The following is a 15439-nucleotide window of genomic DNA, read 5'->3' as shown; positions in this document are numbered from 1 at the left end:
ACTTCCCCGGAAAATGCCTGATCCTTCTATCTTCCGACATTATCTGTTGAGAAAGTGTCATGGGTCCGGCCGATACCTCTAATGGGTATGAGGGGCCTTTATTGGGGCAATCATCCCTCTAGCGGGGGGGGGGGGGGGGGGGGGGGGACAGAACGGACATATATAATTGGTGCCGCCAGGGCTGGGCAGAGGGGCACATACAGAAGCAGCACAGGGCTTGTGATCTCCATACTGTACCATGCAGCTTTGGGTGTAAGTGTGCGCCTGGCCCCGCAGTCCCCCTTCGCCCTTTCACTCACTATGGAACTACAGGGGGGCGGGGGTGAGCCATGCGAGGTCCAGATGTTAAAAACTACAACTCCCAGCATGCCCAGACAGCCAACGGCTGTCCGGGCATGCTGGGAATTGTAGTTTTGCAATATAACGGACTATAGCGTATTGGTCTCCAAACTGTGGACCTCCAGATGTTGCAACACTACAACTCCCAGCATGCCCTGACAGCCAACGGACGGCCGACTCATTCCAGTAAATTCTTTGGCTGTGAGATCATCATGTCCTCCAGATGGTCCGCGGAGCAGAACTACAGCGTGGCACCCAGTGAGGTCGCCTCCCCGCCACGATGAATGGAGTGCGGCACGCTTCCATTGTGCTCGGGCTGAATGACTCCAATAGAGAGCAGTGTGGGAAAACTTCGCAAACTCCAACGCCACACAGCCGCTGCCAGGAAGCATGTCCGAGCGGCCGCTGCCCCTGTGGGCCGACACCTGCCAGGCGGAACAGTGAGAGCAACAGCCTTAAGGGTCAAGTGAGACGGAGATTCCATCAGGTACAAGAGAGGGGTCCAGGACATGAGAAATTTGTATCAGAAAATGCATCAAAACTGCACATAATGTGAACTGACACTAACTGAGTCGAATCCGTTCACCTGGGTGACCTCCAGCACCAGAAGCCTAATTAGATGACCAGGTGCAGTGATCAGATACCACGCCGGTTGGGAAACACTATACTAGACTATATGACTATAAGGCTCTCTGGGCATGCTGGAAGTTGTAGTTTTGCAACAGCTGGAGGCACGCCGGTTGGGAAACACTATGCTAGACTATATGACTATAAGGCTGTCCAGGCATGCTGGGAGTAGTAGTTTTGCAACAGCTGGAGGCACACCGGTTGGGAAACACTATGCTAGACTATATGACTATAAGGCTGTCCAGGCATGCTGGGAGTAGTAGTTTTGCAACAGCTGGAGGCACGCCGGTTGGGAAACACTATGCTAGACTATATGACTGTATTTCCCATCAGTGAATCACCATTGTAAATGAATCCACAAGCGGGGGCCGTTCTGGATGGAGGGGACAATGGCCTCTTCGTTAGATGAACTGTTCTCAGAGCCTCGAGGGTTAATCAGCCATTGATACAAGAGTTTTCCCAGTCAAATGAATTAGATGAAATGATGAATTCCAGTGCGGTGGGAATTCTATCCCGGACCACCCGGCTGGAGACTCTGTTCAGGCAGGAATGTGATGAAGTCACCAGACACCGAATCATTTCATTATATAATAGGTTGGAAAATGTAAATATGTGACCCCCCCCTCCCCCCCCCCCATCCATCCAAAAAACATTCATCGCGCCATTGTCTGTTCTATGACATCACTGGGGACAACACTTGTTATGGAGAAATGGAGGACAATGAGGCCTGTAGGGTCTATAATGGCACAGAAATAAAAAGAGATATGGCGGCGTTTAATGTTCATATCATTACTCCAGCTTCTGAGCATTTAAAGGGGTATTCCAACCCCTAAACATTATACACAATCCACAGGATAGGGGATACGTGTCTGATTGTGGAAGGGGAACCCCCCCCCCCTTAGGGATACCTTCTCATTCTAGAACAAATATCCCCAACCAGTGTGTGCCTCCAGCTGTTGCAAAACTACAACTCCCAGCATGCCCGGACAGCCTAGTGCACACCATGCTATATAACAGTGTCCCCCATCGCTTAGCTGCTGCAAAACTGCAACTCCCATTGTCTTCTGTAATAAAAAACAAACTTTGGGCATGCTGGGAGTTGTAGTTTTGCAGCATCTGGAGGCCTCCTGGTTGTGCATTAAACAGTAAACTGCCAAAATGAATGTATTCAGGTGACTTATCTCCATAGCTGGATTCCATTTCTTTTTGTTTGTTTTATGTGTTACTTTTGCTGCTGTAAAAATCATTTTAAAATGTAATACTCACCCACCCTGGTCCCCCCAGCACCCGATCCATGGACTTCCAGTTCCTTTGTTGCTTCTGTCTTCTTCCTGCTTCCAAGAATGTTTTTAGTAAAAAAAAATGGATAAAAGCCTAAATAAATAAATACATAAATAAATGAATGGATTGATTAAAACATTATTTTAAAATTAATAAAATAAATACTTAAATAAAAAGCTATTATAATAAAGTAACTATTTTGCTTTTGGAATTAATTGCATCAAACTGCATCTGTGTTAGCAGGACTAGTCCAGGTATGCTGGGAATTGTAGTTTTGCAACAGCTGGACGCCCCCTGGTTGGGAAACACTGATCCAGAACAATTCTCTTTATTGTTTTCAGCTACAGTGGGGATCAAAAATTTGGGCACCCCAGGTAATAATTTGTATTAATGTGCATAAAGAAGCCAAGGAAAGATGGAAAAATCTCCAAAAGGCATCAAATTACAGATTAGACATTCTTATAATATTTCAACAAAAGTTACATTTTATTTCCATCATTTACACTTTCAAAATAACAGAAAACAAATAAATGGCGTCTGCAAAAGTTTGGGCACCCTGCAGAATTTATAGCATGCACTGCCCCCTTTACAAAGCTGAGACCTGCCAGTGTCATGGATTGTTCTCAATCATCATCTGGGAAGACCATGTAATGTCAATCTCAAAGATTTTAAATGCCCAGACTCATCTGACCTTGCCCCAACAATCAGCACCATGGGTTCTTCTAAGCAGTTGTCTAGAAATCTGAAACTGAAAATAGTTGACGCTCACAAAGCTGGAGAAGGCTATAAGAAGATAGCAAAACGTTTTCAGATGTCAATATCCTCTGTTCGGAATGTAATTAAGAAATGGCAATCATCAGGAACAGTGGAAGCAAAAGCAAGATCTGGAAGACCAAGAAAATATCAGACAGAACAGCTCGCAGGATTGTGAGAAAAACAATTCAAAACCCACGTTTGACTGCACAATCCCTCCAGAAAGATCTGGCAGACACTGGAGTTGTGGTACACTATTCCACTATAAAGAGATACTTGTACAAATATGGTCTTCATGGAAGATTCATCAGAAGAAAACCTCTTCTACGTCCTCACCACAAAAATCAGCGTTTGAACTTTGCAAATGAACATATAGACAAGCCTGATGCATTTTGGAAACAAGTTCTGTGGACAGATGAGGTGAAAATTGAACTTTTTGGCCGGAATGACAAAGGTACGTTTGGAGAAGAAGGGGAACAGAATCTAATGAAAAGAACCTCTGTCCAACTGTTAAGCATGGGGGTGGATCAATCATGCTTTGGGGTTGTATTGCAGCCAGTGGCACAGGGAACATCTCACGAGTAGAAGGAAATAATGGATTCAATAAAATTTCAGCAAATTTTGGATGCTAACTTGATGCCATCTGTGAAAAAGCTGAAGTTAAAGAGAGGATGGCTTCTACAAATGGATAATGATCCTAAACACACCTCGAAATCCACGGGGGATTACATCAAGAGGCGTAAACTGAAGGTTTTGCCATGGCCTTCACAATCTCCTGACCTCAACATAATTGAAAATCTATGGATAGACCTAAAAAGAACAGTGTGTGACAGACAGCCCAGAAATCTCAAAGAACTGGAAGACTTTTGTAAGGAAGAATGGGCAAAGATACCTCAAACAAGAATTGAAAGACTCTTGGCTGGCTACAAAAAGCGTTTGCAAGGTGTGATACTTGCCAAAGGGGGCAGTACAAGATATTAACTCAAACTTTTGCAGACGCCATTTTTTTGTTTTCTGTTATTTTGAAAGTGTAAATGATAGAAATTAAATCGAACTTTTGTTAACATTATAATAATGTCTAATCTGTAATTTGATGCCTTTTGGAGATTTTTCCATCTTTCCTTGGCTTTTTTAATACAAATTTTCACCTGGGGTGCCCAAACTTTTGATCCCCACTGTATACAGTCAAAGAAAAATGTTGATTAGTTTTTAAAGAATATTTTTAGTTGTAAAGAAATGTAAATAAACCTAAATATAAATAAATAAACAAATACTTAAATAAGGAATTTTTTTTATAGATGAATAAATAAATACTTAAACACACATATCTAGAAATCAATAAATACATACTTTAATAAATAAATACTTAAATAAGTGAATAACTACTTTAATAAATAAATACTTAAATAGGTACATAAATATTTAAATAAATAAATAAATACATAAATAAAAACATAAATAAATACCTAAAATAAATAAAAACAAAAATAAATAAATAAATAATTAAATAAATACTTAAGTAAATACGCTAATAAATAAAAACTTAAATAAATAGTTAAATAAGTAAATAAATAGTTTAATAAATACACAAATACTTAAATAGATACTTAAATAAATAAATACATAAATAAACGCATAAATAAATACCTAAATAAATAAACACAAATATATAAATACATAAATAATTAAATAAATAGTTAAATAAGTAAATAAATACTTTAATAAATTAAAACATAAATAAATACATAAATAAATACTTAAATAAGTAAATAAATAAATAAATTTGTACATAAATAAATAAATATCCCATCCAAGTTATTTTAATATAGTTACAAAAAAGTGACTATTCTACTTCCGGAATGAATTGTATCACACTGCAGTCTTGTGAGCAGGACGAGTCAATTCAACAACAGCAAACAGAGATCTTGAAAATAATTAATTGAGAAATAAAGTATTCTAGAAAGTTGCATATTTTTTAAAATTAAATTTTATTCATGAACAACTGGATGAGTGACGTAACTCTTTGCCCTGATCCGGATGGCGGTGGGTGGAGGGTAGAGATGGCGATGAGGTAACAGCCTCCCCCCCCCCCATTTATCCTCTTGTAAAGGGCTCAGGGACGGTTCCCAGAAATGGAATGTGTCACTTACTATTAAATTGCGCTTAGCCGCAGAGCGGGGTCACATTGGCTTCGTGTTTTCGCCGTCCCTTTCCCACATTGGGGCCTTTCATGCCGTGGGTGACCCCGTCTCCAGCTGTTGCTTTGTTGAGCCGCAGTTCACTCAGACACACGTCCATTGTTCCGTCTGTGGGAAATTCAACAAATACATTGAGTGAGAAATGACAGAGAGGTGACAGAAATAGAATCTCTCCCAGGGAAGGATGGGGAGCGGCGGCCATTGTGCCCCCCCCCCCCCCCCCCCCCCCCCCCCCCCCCCCCCCCCCCCCCCCGCACCATCCTTAGTGTCTGATCATTGGGTCTTGTTTTACTACTTTTCTGGTTTAGTGACTTTTTTTGTATATTGTCAATCAAGTAGGATAAAAACAGGAATAAAACGTCCACCATGTTACATAAAGTTGTCTCTATCGCCCCAATCTAAAGACTGTTGCAAAACTACAACTCCCAGCATTCCCGGACAGCCAAACTCCGGGCATGCTGGGAGTTGTAGTTTTGCAACAGCTGGAGGCACCCTGGATGGGAACACTGCCATAGGAGAGGGAGCAATTGCATAAATATAACTTTGACTGTCCGGGCATGCTGGGAGTTGTAGTTTTGCAACAGTTGGAAGCGCCCTGTTTGGAATACACTGCAATGAAGGGAGTTTTCTGGGCATGCTGCGAGTTGTAGTTTTGCAACAGCTGGAGGCACCCTAGTTGGAAAACACTGCAATGAAGGGATATTGTCCAGGAATGCTAGAAGTTGTAGTTTTGCAACAGCTGGAGGCGCTCTGATTGTCTGGCACCTTGGTTGGAAAACACTGCAATGATGGGAGTTGTCCGGGCATACTGGGAGTTGTCATTTTGCAACAGCTGGAGGCGCTCTGATTGTAAAACACTGTAATGATGGGAGTTGTCCGGGCATGCTGAGAGTTGTAGTTTTGCAACAGCTGAAGGCACACTGGTTGGGAAACACTCTCATAGGAGAAGGAGCATTTGCAAACCTAAAACTCCCAGTATACCCGGACAGCCAAAGGCATGCTGGAAGTTGTAGTTTTGCAACAGCTGGAGGCACCCGGTTTGGGAAACACCTGTCTAGTCTGCCTCTATATTAGGCTTAAAGGGGTATTCCAGGAAAAAACTTTTTTTTATATATCAACTGGCTCCAGAAAGTTAAACAGATTTGTAAATTACTTCTATTAAAAAATCTTAATCCTTTCAGTACTTATGAGCTTCTGAAGTTAAGGTTGTTCTTTTCTGTCTAAGTGCTAGCTGATGACACCTGTCTCGGGAAACGCCCAGTTTAGAAAAGGTTTGCTATTGGGATTTGCTTCTAAACTGGGCGGTTCTCAAGACAGGTGTCATCAGTGAGCACTTAGACAGAAAAGAACAACCTTAACTTCAGAAGCTCATAAGTACTGAAAGGATTAAGATTTTTTAATAGAAGTAATTTACAAATCTGTTTAACTTTCTGGAGCCAGTTGATATATAAAAAAAAGTTTTTTCCTGGAATACCCCTTTAACAACTAAAATGTATCAGATTTGACAAAATGTAACAATACACTTCATGTCCTATAAGCTGTCATCACATAGCAGGCACTTGATGAATGGGATGACCGCCATTTCTAACTGCGGATAGGTTTTGGAGAAAAAAAATGGAATTAAATAATTTGCTAAAAAGCTTACGAAAAAATGATAATGTAATGATGATGATAATAATAATAATAATATATATATTTGCAACATTTTGTGTAATATCTATAAATATATATATATATATATACAGTATATGGTATTTCTTATGCACTTTTCTCTATTGTGTAAATTGATGATTATGTGTTGCACCTATGAACCAGTTCACATTGAAAAACAATTCACTAGAGATGAGCAAACTTACAGTAAATTCGATTTGTCACAAACTTCTCAGCTCGGCAGTTGATGACTTATCCTGCGTAAACTAGTTCAGCCTTCAGGTGCTCCGGTGGCTGGAAAAGGTGGATACAGTCCTAGGAAAGAGTCTCCTAGGACTGTATCCACCTTTTCCAGCCCGTCGGAGCACCGGAAAGCTGAACTAATTTATGCAGGAAAAGTCATCAACTGCCGAGCTGAGAAGTTCGTGACGAATCAAATTTACTGTAAGTTCGCTCATCTTTACAATTCACAAAAAATATTACAGTACGTCGTTGCTACGTGCGCTATTGTCTGCAAAATGATGTAGTGTCACATTAGTCTAAACCTTGTCAGGAAGTGATTTACGTACCATAAGCCGAGCTGTGACTCAGTAATGGCCGCTCTTCGGGGTATTATATCGACAGCGTCCTGCGGAGACAATGCGCAGAATGTAGGAAAGCTGGATATTAATTTACAAATATGCTGAAGCTAAAACGTTTCAACAACCAAGCCCCCTTTCCCTTTAGAGTGGTGTTTCTCAACCAGGGTGCCTCCAGCTGTTGCAAAACTACAACTACAATATATTATTACTTTAAAAAAAAGTTATAATATAAATTTAAGCCAGGGTGCCTCCAGCTGTTGCAAAACTCCAACTACATTATATTATTACTTGAAAAAAAAAAAGTTATAATATATATTTAAACCAGGGTGCCTCCAGCTGTTGCAAAACTCCAACTATAATATATTATTAGTTGAAAAACAAAAAAGTTATAATATATATTTAAACCAGGGTGCCTCCAGCTGTTGCAAAACTTCAACTATCATATATTATTTCCTGAAAAAAAAAAAGTTATAATATATATTTAAACCAGGGTGCCTCCAGCTGTTGCAAAACTCCAACTATAATATATTATTAGTTGAAAAACAAAAAAGTTATAATATATATTTAAACCAGGGTGCCTCCAGCTGTTGCAAAACTCCAACTATAATATATTATTAGTTGAAAAACAAAAAAGTTATAATATATATTTAAACCAGGGTGCCTCCAGCTGTTGCAAAACTCCAACTATAATATATTATTAGTTGAAAAACAAAAAAGTTATAATATATATTTAAACCAGGGTGCCTCCAGCTGTTGCAAAACTCCAACTACATTATATCATTACTTGAAAAAAAAAAGTTATAATATATATTTAAACCAGGGTGCCTCCAGCTGTTGCGAAACTCCAACTATAATATATTATTACTTCAAAGAAAAAAAAGTTATAATATATATTTTAACCAGGGTGCCTCCAGCTGTTGCAAAACTCCAACTATAATATATTATTACTTGAAAAAAAAAGTTATAATATATATTTTAACCAGGGTGCCTCCAGCTGTTGCAAAACTCCAACTATAATATATTATTAGTTGAAAAAAAAAAAGTTATAATATATATTTAAACCAGGGTGCCTCCAGCTGTTGCAAAACTCCAACTATAATATATTATTACTTGGAAGAAAAAAAAAGTTAGAATATATATTTAAACCAGGGTGCCTCCAGCTGTTGCAAAACTCCAACTATAATATATTATTACTTCAAAGAAAAAAAAGTTATAATATATATTTTAACCAGGGTGCCTCCAGCTGTTGCAAAACTCCAACTACAATATATTATTACTTGAAAAAAAAAAAAGTTATAATATATATTTAAACTCCCAGGCTGTCCGGCCATGCTGGGAGTTTAAATATATATTATTACGTTTTTTTAAACATTGTATCACAGGTCTTTGCTGGATTATCAGACTTTCTTGATGATCAGATTTGTTATTATTGGCCCTTATTACAGGGTTTCCCAACCAGCGTGCCTCCAGCTGTTGCAAAACTACAAGTCCCAGCATGCCAGGACAGCTAATGCCCCATTGGTTGGGGAACGCTGCCTTATTGTGTCTGAAGGCTTTGTTGTCCCATTGCACGTTCATTGCCAGGTTCCTCCGGACTATTATTGCAGACACACTTCCTGGCTTTGATGTTGGGGGTTGTAATTCACAGGCACATGTCAGACTCACTTCACAGTCTGGGGCAGGTGCTTGTAAAATGTCTGGGAAAGATGGGAAGACTGCGCCATGACATCTGCAGCCACGGGACAGAAGAAACAATGACTATAGAGCAGTGTTTCCCAACCAGGGTGCCTCCAGCTGTGGCAAAACTACAACTCCCAGCATGCCCGGACAACTCCCTTCATTGCAATGTTTTCCAACCAGGGGACCTCCAGCTGTGGCAAACTACAACTCTCAGCATGCCCGGGAAGTATTTGGCTGTTGCAAAAAAAAAACAAATCCCAGTATGCCCAGACAACTCCCTTCATTGCAGTATTTTCCAACCAGAGTGCCTCCAGCTGTGGAAAACTAGAACTCCCAGCATGCCCAGGAAGCCCGTGCCTGTTTCAATAACTACACCTCCCAGCATGCCGGACAGCTCCCTTCATTGCAGTATTTTCCAACCAGGGTGTCTCCAGCTGTTGCAAAAACTACAACTCCCAGCATGCCCAGACAGCTCCCTTCATTGCAGTATTTTCCAACAAGGGTGCCTCCAGCTGTTGCAAAATCTACAACTCTCAGCATGCCCGGACAGCTCCCTTCATTGCAGTATTTTCCAACCAGGGTGCCTCCAGCTGTTGCAAAAACTACAACTCCCAGCATGCCCGGACAGCTCCCTTCATTGCAGTATTTTCCAACCAGAGTGCCTCCAGCTGTGGCAAAACTAGAACTCCCAGCATGCCCAGGAAGCCTTTGCCTGTTGCAATAACTACAACTCCCAGCATGCCCGGACAGCTCCCTTCATTGCAGTATTTTCCAACCAGAGTGCCTCCAGCTGTGGCAAAACTAGAACTCCCAGCATGCCCAGGAAGCCTTTGCCTGTTGCAATAACTACACCTCCCAGCAAGCCAGACAGCTCCATTCATTGCAGTATTTTCCAACCAGGGTGCATCCAGCTGTAGCAAAAACTACAACTCCCAGCATGCCCGGACAGCTCCCTTCATTGCAGTATTTTCCAACAAGGGTGCCTCCAGCTGTTGCAAAAACTACAACTCTCAGCATGCCCGGACAGCTCCCTTCATTGCAGTATTTTACAACCAGGGTGCCTAAAGCTGTGGCAAAACTAGAACTCCCAGCATGCCCACAAAGCCTTTGCCTGTTGCAATAACTACAACTCCCAGCATGCCCGGACAGCTCCCTTCATTGCAGTATTTTCGAACCAGAGTGCCTCCAGCTGTGGCAAAACTAGAACTCTCAGCATGCCCGGACAGCTCCCTTCATTGCAGTATTTTACAACCAGGGTGCCTCCAGCTGTGGCAAAACTAGAACTCCCAGCATGCCCACGAAGCCTTTGCCTGTTGCAATAACTACACCTCCCAGCATGCCCGGACAGCTCCCTTCATTGAAGCATTTTCCAACCAGGGTACCTCCATCCAATATAAAGCGAAATCCAGTGTCCTCCAACCTGTCACTCTCCAGAGCTGTTTCAAAACTACAAAGCCCAGCATGTCCTGACAGCTTTGGTCAAGCAGTTGTGATCTTGCTATAACTGGAGTATCACAGGTTGGGGAACACTGGAACACTCTGACTATAGCCGCCATTATTACCGCCCTGTCATGTCGCCTCCATCAGAACACATCACAGGTAATTCATCTAATATATCAGGATTTCTCTTTTCAGGGAATAAATACTTTTCTTCTTTACATCCAGAACCTGCACTATTTCTTCCGTTCTTTCTCCCGTCACAAAATAACGTCTGCTATTAATAACGGCCATGGCGGGTTAAAACGGGTAATGTAAGAATCCCATAGACTATAATGGGTTTTTTTAACAACCGTTTAACATCCGTTTTTAATGGTTTTGTTAACGGGTCTTTTTTATAACGGATCTTTAAAACAGAGAATTCCGTAGTGTGAAAGTGGCCTTTGCTACAATGTATCCAGTCTAATAATCATCTCCAATCACAGATACATATTACCTGCTCTGATATATTGTAACAAACTATAAAGATGGAGACATTTCTTCTACCTTTGTGTAAACAGAACGGTAGAGACTACATAAGGCCATGTTCACACCTCAGAATCTCTGCATTGGAATTCCGCACGGAGATTCCGCAGCGGCAGAGTCCCGATGAATCCAATAAGATTCTGCTGCGCTGTGCACTCCTCAGAATTTCCGCGTCTGTAGGGATTTCTAGTCTTGGAATGTAAAAACAGAAAGAAAACTAATAAAGATCTCAAGGGAGAATCTTTATTACCCCCTGTGCTACATCGTATCCCCTTGATTCCCCTCTGTGCCATTTCTTTCCCCTTTATTCCCCCTGGGCCAAATCATCCCTCACCCCTTACCCCTTGTTCCACATAATTTCTCCCCTTTTCTCCTTCCCCTGTTGTTCTTCTTACCTGGTCAGCAGGCTCAGGTGCAGGGGCTCTCAGCGGGTTTGACATTCTCCTGATGCCCTCTGCACTGCACTTACTGAAAGTAGGAGTGTCACTCGTCACTGTTGGCAGCCACTGCTGGTCACAGCTTCTCAGTGAGTGCAATGCAGAGGACATCAGGAGAATATCAAACCTGTTGAGAGCCCATGCACCTGAGCCTGCTGGTCGGGTGAGAAGAACAACAGGAGGAGGAGGAAAGGGGAAATTATGTGGCACAAAGGGTGAAGGTGGGGATGATTTGGCACAGAGGGAATAAAGTGGCATGGGGAATAAAGGGGGTAAGGAAATTGCGCAGGGGGTGGTAAAGAGAGTAATAAAGGGGAAATTATGTGGCACAGGGGGTAAGGGGAGGAGGATGTGGCACAGGAGGAATGAAGTGGCACAGGAGGAATGAAGTGGCACAGGGGGTACAAGGGGGAGGAATCAAGTGGCATTGGAGGGATCAAGAGGGGAATAAAATGGCACAGGGGGATTAAATGGTAGAGGGGGTAATAAGGGGGATTAAACAGCACTGGGAGATTGTACTGTAATTTTACTTTTTATCATGTTTTATAGGAAATTACACTCTGGATTACAGTAACGTATCCGTCATTAAGAAAGATTTAAGCCTTTTTTCCCAATAGGGGACATCACTCAATACGGACACTTTATATTTCCCATGAGTGTCCGCTATTGGGACATTATACTGTGTGTGTATATATATATATATATATATATATATATATATATATATCTATGTATATGACCAAGAAATCAATATCTGTTCCACCTAATTATCCCCCCAGGTCCTGATCAATCTGTCCTCCCTGCAGGGTCCATCTTGTCGTCTCTTTCCCACACTCCCCCCAGCAGCCTCTATTATCTCCTGGATTGGAGGCTCCAGATGGACACACGTCCATTGTCCGCGCTGCGCTGGGATTGGCTGCTGAGTGTGGGAACCTGCGCCGGCTCTGATCCTCACACATTATTATGCAGGGAGAGCGGTATATAAGGGGCCGTCTGCTCCCAGGCGGCAGACCCCTCACCTCCTATCTATAGAGAGGACCCTCCTGATGGCTCCTTACAGTGCAGCTACTGACCCCCTCCTCCCGCAGCCCAGAAAGGTAAGGGTTAACCCCGCACTGTCCGCCCTTCCTTTATATGTCTCATTCCTGCTGAATCCACTTCTGACTTTGGCTCAAAAAACTGAATGAAAAACATGAAAAACCCCGTAAGGGCGCAGCCCCCGCAGTGTAACTAACCGCGGCCATGTCTTGTCTCCAGCTGAGGAAACCGGTGATAGAGAAGATGAGGAGAGATCGTATCAACAGCAGCATCGAGCAGCTGCGCCTCCTCCTGGAGAAGGAGATCCAGAGACATCAGCTCCCCTCCAAACCGGAGAAAGCCGATATCCTGGAGATGACGGTCACCTGCCTGCAGAGACACATGGCCCAGAGAGGTAAGTGTCCGCTCCGGATCCTCACAGGTGTCTGACAGCGGCTGATACATCCTCTACATCTATATATATCTCATATTTATCTATCTATCTCATATCTATCTATCTCATATCTATCTATATATCTATCTCATATCTATCTATCTCATATCTATATATCTCATATCTATCTATCTCATATCTATCTATCTATCTATCTATCTATCTCATATCTATATATCTCATGTCTATCTATATAACTATCTATCTATCTATCTCATATCTATCTATCTATCTCATATCTATCTATCTATCTATCTCATATCTATCTATCTATCTCATATCTATCTATCTCATATCTATCTATCTATCTCATATCTATCTATCTCATATCTATCTCTCTCATATCTATCTATCTATCTTATATCTATCTGATGGACATGGTCACTGACATGTTTGTCTTTCCTCTTCTAGATGTCCAGGCCCAGAGAGAAGGCTTCTCCACCTGCCTCCAGGACTCCATCACCTTCCTGTCCCAGCACAGACAGAGCCAGCTCCAGATCCAGCTGCTGCAGAACCTCCCTGGGGCTCACACTGGGGCGCTATCTCCTCCTGTATCCCCCTGTATCTACCAGACCCCCAACAAACACAGCCCCCCAGACAGCAGCCAAGCCTTGTGGAGACCCTGGTAGTGAGCGGACCCTCTTATGTGGAGACCCTGGTAGTGAGCGGACCCTCTTATGTGGAGACCCTGGTAGTGAGCAGACCCTCTTATGTGGGGTGTGGGCTGAGAGCTGTGACCCCCAGTATACCCCAGAGCTGGAGTTGGGGGGTCTTCTGCCCCCACTAATGTCTCCTCATGTGATGGGGGGGATGATGGATTATTAGTCCATCAGATGATCTGCGGCTCCTGTGTGGACTCGGCTCTATGTTATTAGAGAAGTAGTTGTCTCCTATGGAGAATCCGTCCTGTATGGACACATTGTATGGATCTTCCCAGTGATACAATGTATCCGATCAGATGTAGTGTGTACTGGCTCTATATACAGAGCGGAGGATTGTATGTAGATATCAGAGCTCCAGTGCAGAGCATTGCAGAACAATGGAGGTGAGACCTCCGGCCTGATATATACAGTAGATATTATGTATCATTCAGTGTATATAGCACTATGTGTATTCTATCTCTATACAGAGGGGGGTGTTGTGATATCCCATGATATGATGGATATAGGATTGTGTGGTCACATATTGGCCTTAGTTGTATCACAGGTTATATGTGAACGCTCCGCTGTCATGTATGTTACATGAAGATTTCTACTTTGTTACATCCTTTATTGGGTGTTTGTGATATTTGCAGTCGTCTCATATACAATGTATAATAATGTATATACAACGTGTGTTAATAAGTGCAAGACTGAGCTCAGATACATATCATTACTTCCCAACCTGTATCTCTCCAGCGGTGTCAAAACTACAACCCTCATCCTTCTCCTATAGCCTTTAGCTGACATAACATGATGGGAGTTGTAGTTTTGCGAAAGCCAAAAAGCCACAGGTTGGGGAACAACGTTATATAGAATGTTGTGCAAGATTTGCAGCCAGATGTATTATTTATTTATTCTATAGGGCAGTAATTCCCAACCTGTGCGCCTCCAGCTGTTGCAAAACTACAACTTCCAGCATGCTGGGAGTTGTAGTTGGGCAACAGCTGGAGGCACAGTGTTTGGGAGACACTGCTATAGGGTATGCAACTTTTGTTTGCACCTTTGTTTGTGATTTTATATATATATATATATATATATATATATAATATATATATATATATATATATATATATAACCTTTTGTGTTACGTTATAGTGACGTTATGTAACTTTATGTTATGCAATTGTTTTATTTTTTATATTTTTATTTGAATCATTGGGATGTTATATATATTATATAATGTTTTGTGTTACGTTATAGTGACGTTATGTAACTTTATGTTATGCAATATTTGCAAATTACCGTAACTGAATAATCCGAGATTATTTCTGTAAATGTCAACAATAAAATTTATTATTGAAATTATTCATTGTTTGTTTTGCTTTTTTTTTTTTTTTTTTTTATATACATGTATTATTACTTACCAGTGTTCTAGATCAGTGTTTCCCAAGCAGGGTGCCTCCAGCTGTTGCAAAACTACAACTCCCAGCATGCCCTGACAGCCAAACATCTGGAGGGCCACAGTTTGGAGACCACTGTTCTAGATCACTAATATTGCTACATTTTAGGGGGCATATGAGCCACATTTTATTCTTCCATTGTATCTGAAGTGGAAATATACAAAATTTTGAAAACTCCCCCGACTATAAAATCTACTATTTAGTGTCCGCAGCCCCAGAGCAGATTTATGTGTCGCCATGGTTACTAGGTATAAACAAACCTTGTATAGTCTCATCCTACAGTCATTCCCCACTACATCTGCCCCGACTTATTACTGACCTACCAGTATAGGAGAATATGACTGCAGGGATACACATGG

The 15439-nt window shown here is 41.7% G+C and overlaps 1 protein-coding gene and 1 long non-coding RNA gene across 2 annotated transcripts; one reads left to right on the top strand and one right to left on the bottom strand.

The window, feature by feature from the left end:
- Window positions 1–2253: 2253 nt before the first annotated feature.
- Window positions 2254–12846, bottom strand: LOC130293759 (uncharacterized). Its single transcript, XR_008848285.1, has 4 exons — window positions 12744–12846; window positions 7418–7476; window positions 5151–5306; window positions 2254–2340 (listed from the first exon to the last, which is right to left on the bottom strand). It is a non-coding gene; the product is annotated as an uncharacterized LOC130293759 (long non-coding RNA).
- LOC130293758 (transcription factor HES-5-like) lies at window positions 12489–14682 on the top strand. The gene is made up of 3 exons (XM_056542824.1): window positions 12489–12605; window positions 12766–12940; window positions 13391–14682. The coding sequence occupies exons 1-3, from the start codon at window positions 12555–12557 to the stop codon at window positions 13606–13608; spliced, it is 444 nt and encodes a 147-aa protein (XP_056398799.1). The 5' UTR covers window positions 12489–12554; the 3' UTR covers window positions 13609–14682.
- The last annotated feature ends 757 nt before the right edge of the window (window positions 14683–15439 follow it).

This window comes from Hyla sarda, chromosome 10, assembly GCF_029499605.1.
Source record: "Hyla sarda isolate aHylSar1 chromosome 10, aHylSar1.hap1, whole genome shotgun sequence".
Taxonomy (NCBI): domain Eukaryota; kingdom Metazoa; phylum Chordata; class Amphibia; order Anura; family Hylidae; genus Hyla; species Hyla sarda.
The sequence above is the reverse complement of the archived record's forward strand: the minus strand, read 5'-3'. Positions and strand labels throughout refer to the sequence as shown.

What these genes read in the sequence shown, in the direction of transcription:
- LOC130293758 (XM_056542824.1), top strand. Translation starts at nt 12,555, where the DNA reads ATGGCTCCTTACAGTGCAGCTACTGACCCCCTCCTCCCGCAGCCCAGA. An exon ending in TCCTCCCGCAGCCCAGAAAG is followed by an intron (nt 12,606 to 12,765) that starts GTAAGGGTTAAC and finishes TCTTGTCTCCAG; the next exon opens with CTGAGGAAACCGGTGATAGA. An exon ending in GAGACACATGGCCCAGAGAG is followed by an intron (nt 12,941 to 13,390) that starts GTAAGTGTCCGC and finishes TTCCTCTTCTAG; the next exon opens with ATGTCCAGGCCCAGAGAGAA.